Source organism: Agrilus planipennis, unplaced genomic scaffold (genome assembly GCF_000699045.2).
Source record: "Agrilus planipennis isolate EAB-ADULT unplaced genomic scaffold, Apla_2.0 scaffold95, whole genome shotgun sequence".
Taxonomy (NCBI): domain Eukaryota; kingdom Metazoa; phylum Arthropoda; class Insecta; order Coleoptera; family Buprestidae; genus Agrilus; species Agrilus planipennis.
This window is the reverse complement of record NW_020438861.1, coordinates 829,862-837,062: the sequence shown is the minus strand read 5'-3', so window position 1 is coordinate 837,062 and position 7,201 is coordinate 829,862. Positions and strand designations below refer to the sequence as shown.

Sequence of the window (7,201 nt, the reverse complement as noted above, 5' to 3'; positions counted from 1 at the left end):
TGCTACGGTTCTACTTTGCGCCGCAATAAATAGAAGAAAAAAGCGGAAGAGGATGTGGATACATCCGTATTTATTAGAAAATGTAAATGAACACAGCGTGCTTATTATTTCAAAGCAATTGAATTTAAATCCACGAAAATTTCAAAATTTTTATCGGATGGAAAGAAAAACTTTTACAAAACTAGTAAAGGTAATTAAAAATAATTTGACGTTTAAAGACACCAACTACAGGAGGGCAGTGAGTGTCGAAGAACGATATAACGAAGAAAAGACTAGACTTACGAGTTCCTTTCATTATTTTTGCGACTTCATTCCAAGCTACTTCTTGCATATCCCGGTTACTATATTCAGCAGTTGTATTGTCATACAAGCAATTCTGCTTTTCTATTTCTTGTACAAAGTGCACATTAAAATCTGACGTATCTTTCATTTTATTACCCTGATGTTTTTGGAAATACGAGGGTGGATTGATAAGTTTCCGGCTTAACCAAGAGATGACGCCACTAGGCCTACCTTGAGGTGACATTCTATAGTACCATCCTTGGATAGCNTATAAGAATTGTTAATTGATGCTATATTAAAAAAGTGCACAAATATAGTAGCTTACCGTATTGTAGGTGCCTTAATGTATTATGCAATCTTAAGCATTGTTCTATTTAATTGTTCGACTTGTTGTATTATTCTTTAAACTATATTTTGTATAATAATTTTTTAGTAATCATGGAATAAATTATTCAATCATTCAACTTTTTTTACTCATCTTGCTTTTTTATATCGTGTAAGGTACAAGTTCTTATGATTTAAGAAACGTTAAGCATAATGGCCGATCCGACGAGACTTCTTGTACAAACTAGAGCGGGTCGATCGGCTTGCCAGTTTCGAGGATTTAGGGAGCTGGACAGTAGGTTCAACCATAATGGTTGGATTCTTAAAGAGAAACCAGATAAAGACAAATCCCTGAAAGAGGGCAGCAGCTCTTTCAGTACTCAAGGTGGCAGAAAAAATGAGGGTCGGTATGCCACTCGTGCATAATACGGCGATGTGGACGGCAACGGGAAACCATTACATTATGATGTCCAAAATAAAACAAACCGAACTGGAATAATGATGTCCTCAGGGGTAAAGCACTCCTGACGTAAACAAGTCCCCCTATTCGGATGACCGGGCGGGGACTACCTCGAGGGATGTCTATCAAGTGCAATAAGAAAAGGTGCAGTAATTCATGAGTCGGAACGTAGAGTGTTAGGGCAATGACTCAAGCAGGGAATCTAAAAAGTTTGAAAGTTGATATGAATAGATTAGATTTAGATATAGTAGGCATTAGTGAAGTCCGTTAGAGTACTTTAGAGTAATACATACAGGATCGGTGGAAGGTAGTTCGGGGATAAGAATAGTAACGCTTAGGAAAGCAGCACAGAGTGTAAGAAGTTAGTTACAAAAAAGAGAAAACTACAACAAGTCCATATACCGTCACTCGACGCGACAACGACATTGCTTATCGAATTCAGATGGGACCTCGGGTAAAAATGAAGATCATCGATCTTGACTATGACCGGCTTGCTCTCTACAAAGGGGTCAATGTCACATGCAGGCAACCCAACATACAGTGTCACGTTTAGACAACCCAAGACATAGTGACAAAGAAGACCAGATTCTCTAGACGTCACATTTTGGATCTTTTTAGAATAAAGTCAGCCCCTATAAATAGTTGCCACAAAGTCGGAGTTTAAGTTACCAGGCGATATAAAGCGGAGTAGAAAAAGTACAGAAACGATACGGTGTGCGATATATTGCTGAATTTATAATCAATTAATAATAGTGGTTTTCATGAAAAACGAAGTAGTTAAATAAATTAGCGAGTAATCAAAAAGGTGTTTGATTATGTTTCAATATTATTCTCACATCAAACCTTTAGTTTTATTTAATTGAAAGAATTTTGACAATGCAAATTAATTAAGATTGTTTATTAAATTACACATTTTTTCAAATTAATTGTCTGAGTTAATCCATCTTAAAAATCGCTGTAGTAATTCGACAACAAACTTAGCTGCCCTGTCAAAGAATCCTGGCTGCTCTTCTTCCGAGGATTGATTATCAAGGTTTGTATCCAATTGTTCCACTTGACGTTTATTTCTTATCAGGAATGAATTTACATCCCACCTTGGTTCCCCAAAGAATTTCTTAACGCTCTTATCATCTATAAACTCCACATACCTTTCAATAAAATTTCGCTTGTCTTGAGTGATGTCATTGATTGGTACAGCAGTCTAAAATAAAAAGTAGTACATCGAAATACTGAGTAGAAAGTAGATACTATTTGAAAAAGGATGCATGTGACAACTAAGGGTGTCAGAGATGTTCTTCTTTCGATATTTGTTTAATATATTATTGTTACAGTTATAATTTATGCGTCATTGTTTAAGACAGCACAGAACAACAGGACACAGAATTATCAACTAATTGCATTCTTCATTTAAAAAAAGAAACTAAATAAAAAAATAGGAGTTATTCGTCATATTTAGCGATATTGTAGAAAATGAATAATTTTTTTAGCATTAACAAACATATTAGTTGTATCTCGAAAACCATATTCGGTACAAAAAAGCACACAATTGCATATTACAAAGGACGACAGACTTTATGTTAGGAAATTCAGGGTGTAACAGAAATAATTGCAGAGCTTTGGAGGGTGTAAACTAGATTAAATAAACAATCGCATGGTGAGTTAACTGTTTCTTTAAAATTTGACAAACTGTCACATGAGAAGAGCCAACGTTTGGTGCTATTTCGCGTTTACTATTGTGGAGATTGTTTTCTCTGAAATCAAACTACACTAATGATTGATGTTATATTGCTGAATTAGATTACATACTACAAAATAAGTAATCGTTCTAATAAACTAATAAAAATTAAGACAATTATAAATATATAAGCACAAAGGCCTTCACGGCCGGAATCCACAGTAGAATGAAGATTCGGGCTATAGGGCCGTGGTCTAAGTGAACTATTGTGTCCAGACGTTTCGTGCGGCGGACATCCTCAGTGGTAGTGCTGCGTTGACAACGTGAACGTAGATTATCTACACAATAGTTCACTTAGACCACGGCCCTATAGCCCGAATCTTCACCCTACTACAAAATTAAAAATAAATAAATAAAAATTCTGGTAAAAGAAATAATTTTAATAAAAATTACGAGAAGACTGTGGCGTTTATTGCCACACTCGCCCCTGTTAGTATTGTATATTTGTTGTTTCTGTAAATTTGACATTTTTATATTCCATATCTAATTTATTGTACATATGCATTTCTGTTTTCCGAATCTGTTTGTCTTTTCGTGTATACTTTTATTTTTCGTATCTAATTCTTCGCTCTTTAACTTTTACTTCTTTTCTAACTTTTTTCACACTTATTGAAAATCTCTTTTTTTCATTTCCAATAACATACGTCTAAATTGTTTCTTTTATCTACCCTTTTCAATAGTGCTGTTTTCGTAGTTTTCAGATTTCACTTTTCTTTTGTGTATTTTTAACTTATAGTTTTGCTTTCAAACTCGTCTATTCTTTTTAAATTCTTTACAAATCCTGTCCGAACTTATCCTATTATGGAGTCTCTCAGTTGGTGTTAAACTTCATGCTCTTACCTAATTACAGAAAGTGACCCATTCCTATACATATAATACTCCTATATTGCTAGTCGGGGTTTGGAAAAAGATGACGACTCAACGGTGCAGACATATATGCGTCTGTCTCTCTCGTAACTACTTCGAGTATTACGCGCATACTCGACAATTGAACATGCCTATAAGTGCACACCATTTACCCCACCAGGCTCGTGACGATTGCGCACAACGGATCGAGTAATCTAAAAAGAGACAGAAGTAGTCGTTTGTTGTCTCACTTACTCCGTGACACTTCCACTTACGGGAAATAGCAATATAGGAATATTATATATATGCCCTTTGCTACATTCTGTCAGTTACACATTTTTACGCTCATTACCTTAGTCACGGTCATCTCCTTTATCCACTTTTCTGGTATTCCATCGAATAACACCAAACTAGAATCCTCCGTGAATGTTCCCCTACTCACTTTCTTACAACCGTTTAAAAACCCTGAAAACCGAAATTAGAGAACCCAGAATAGATCAGAACGCGCTATCAGTTATCTCACCGTCATTCTTCAACCTTCAACTTATTTATCAATCTATCAACTTTTTCGCTATCTTCTTCTCTATTACGCTACATCCTTTTGTATATAACTTTTTCGTTAATATTACTGTACATAGTGAATAATGACTGTTCACTACGCCCATTTGATTTTTTGTTATTGTGTCGTGCCAAACTAAGTATATCTCTAAACGATCAAAATACTAATAATTGTGTGAATATCGTTCAATTTTATTTATTAATAATAATGATTATACATTAGTTCGATGATTTTGCTACTTATACTCTCAGGTAAGGTGTTTCTGCTGTCACCTCTCGGGATCGATTTTCAGCAATAGAGCGAAGCAGCAACAATTTTTGCTCATTAATTTTAGGTTATCTGAGCCTAGTGGGTAAAATTAATTTGAAGAGTTAATTCACCAATACACTGAATTAATTTAAACTTATTAAACACACCTATATTGAGATTTTTGAAATCTTGATGATAGTTATTTAACACCGTAGAACAAACTAGTTAACAGATTTCAACATACAATAACGTAATACAATAAACACACACATTACAGCATTTTTGAATTAAATGTACTATCAGCTTTTTCTTTAAAACAATTAACGGACGTTTTCTTTATCTTGCTGCCGCGTTAGAAAAATTAAATTCGTAACTTAAACAATGGGAAACAATTTTAGTAAATTTAATCACATCAAAGGTAAACACTACAAACCACAATTGGGAAATTTCATTAAACGGTGATGATTATTTACCTACTTATGCTGAAATAATGAAATTTTTGAATAAAAAATTGCAATTGCAAATTACAAGAAATAAAGGTACGTCATCTTAGATACAACAAATAATCAAGCTAATGAAAATAAAAGTTATATGAAACCAAAAAAGTTTTAATATTCAGAACAAACTTAAAGATACTTGAAAATGTACAGGTCCAATATCCTTGCTGTATTTAATAGTCGAAAATACATCCAGATAAGAAACTTAAAGGTGTTCATTAATTGTCTTCGTCCAGGTCATTTAAAATTAAATTGTAAATCAGGAAAATGTAAACGTTGCAACATAATCACAATGCATTATTACATAAACTCAGACGATGAAACTCAAAATCAAATCAGGTAGTCCCAAAAAAAAAGGGAAACCAATCGTATATATCAAGAGGATCCGTGCGCTCAAAAGAATAAAAAAGGTTACTAGAAGTAGATGATCTACCACATTACATAAAAATATATACAATCAAACATCATATGAAATTAATACAAGCAAGGCAAAGTTTTTGTGTCACAGATGTTAAAAATAAGAACAATGTAATTTTAGAGACTTCAACAGTACATATAAATGGTAACAAACAATTAAATGGGTTTGTGTTATTGACAACAGAAAAAATACAAGGCACTAGTTTGCAATATTCTTTTAGATTCAAGAAGTCAAACCAATATAATTACAAAAAAGAGCTATACAGAAAATTAAATTCAAAATCTGAAGAATTTAAGATTTTAATTACAGGAATAAATTAAAAAACCACAATTATCACTCATCGGACAAAGGTAGAAATTGGTTAATGGCTTAATGCATTAAAAGTAAATCTATTATTTCTCACTTTAGAATCAATTGCAGAAAAAAATCCTAGTGTTAGCTTCAGTAGCAGTTTATTGACATGAGACAGGTTCTTATTATGCTGATCCAGAGTTTAATATAAATAATAAAATAATGAAACCAACAGATGTTTTACTCGGAGCAAGCATATTTTAGGCATTATTTCGTCAGAATCAATACAAATTGGGTATAGGTAAACTAGTACTTCGGAAAACTTTATTACGTTAGATTTTTACAGGAACAATAGATTTAAATAATATCTCAATAACACTTTGACGAAATTTTGGAAAACTGAAGAAATTCCCGAAAAACGAATTCTCTCACCACAAGCGCATTACTGCGAAAATTCTCAACAAAAACGTTTGCTCGCTATAGAATCTAGACTCGAAACAGATAATACGTTTTGTAACGCGGACCATTTTTAAAACTTATATTTTGGCGCACTTGCAACTTAAGCAGTTCGATCTCCATCGCTCTCGTACTCCTGAAAATCACCTTCTCGGTACTCGCTCGACAACCCCTTCACGCCAGACGTGAATAAAAGGAGATGCCCCGGCCAGGAACGGCACCGAGCGGCATGACCTAGAGGTTTAGACCATTGCTTAGCATTCGGGAGGACCCCCGTTCGATTCCGGGTCCGTCTGCCTTGGTCCAAGTTTTTCTGTGATTTCCTTGGATCACTTAGGCAAATGCTGGGGCAGTAATATTCCACAGATAATATTTCATTCTCTTCTGTCTTTATTTCGTCCGTCTCAACTTTCTCACCCGAACCACCACGATTCCTGAAAGTAGGCTGAAGAGGGCCTTCCGCCCTACCTCCGGCGTAGTCCGGAGGGACTGCCCGTCCACCAGCATTAGTGGCTGATGGGAATGAAATACCCAAAAGTTTTTTTTAAGTTTTTTCCAGGAACGGCAGCTCTCATCTTGGTCGCACTCTAAGAGCTGATCTACTGAGAGAGGAGCGTATTCCAAACACAACTCCGGAGTTCTCCGTTGTTAGTGCGTATAGTCTTAAATTTTTTTTCTTATGTTTTTTTGTTAATTTTATATTTTTATATGTTTAAATAAACTTTACTTTGAAACGAAAAACTTTCTCACTACTATTTTGGCGCCCAACAACGTGTGGCTGGAGAAATGCAGAGGCGAGTGTACGTATAAAATTCGCGGAACAACAGCTGCACCAAGAAGAAGCCCGAGATTAAACCCGATAATGGCAACCCTCACGGACGAACAATTCGCTCGGCTTATAGCCCAACTACAGCCGACTAATGGGACACCTTAGCCAGATTTCACACCGAAGTAACATACTGCGTAGCGTAGCACGATACGTGGCTAGCAGCATGTAACGTGACAAAAAAGATGCAGACATGTTCACATCAAGGTAGCAATCGCATAGATGCATAGAAGATGTCGTCTTCGTCGGACGAAGAAA

The 7,201-nt window shown here is 35.1% G+C and overlaps 1 protein-coding gene across 1 annotated transcript in view; it reads right to left on the bottom strand.

Moving 5' to 3' along the window:
• Window positions 1-557: 557 nt before the first annotated feature.
• LOC108735914 overlaps window positions 558-7,201 on the bottom strand; it is a 38,366-nt gene continuing 31,722 nt past the window's right edge. The window contains exon 2 of the mRNA XM_018468135.2: window positions 558-2,267. Within this exon, the coding sequence (XP_018323637.1) occupies window positions 1,989-2,267 (279 nt within the window). The 3' untranslated portion in view covers window positions 558-1,988. The remainder of the gene's footprint in view (window positions 2,268-7,201) is intronic.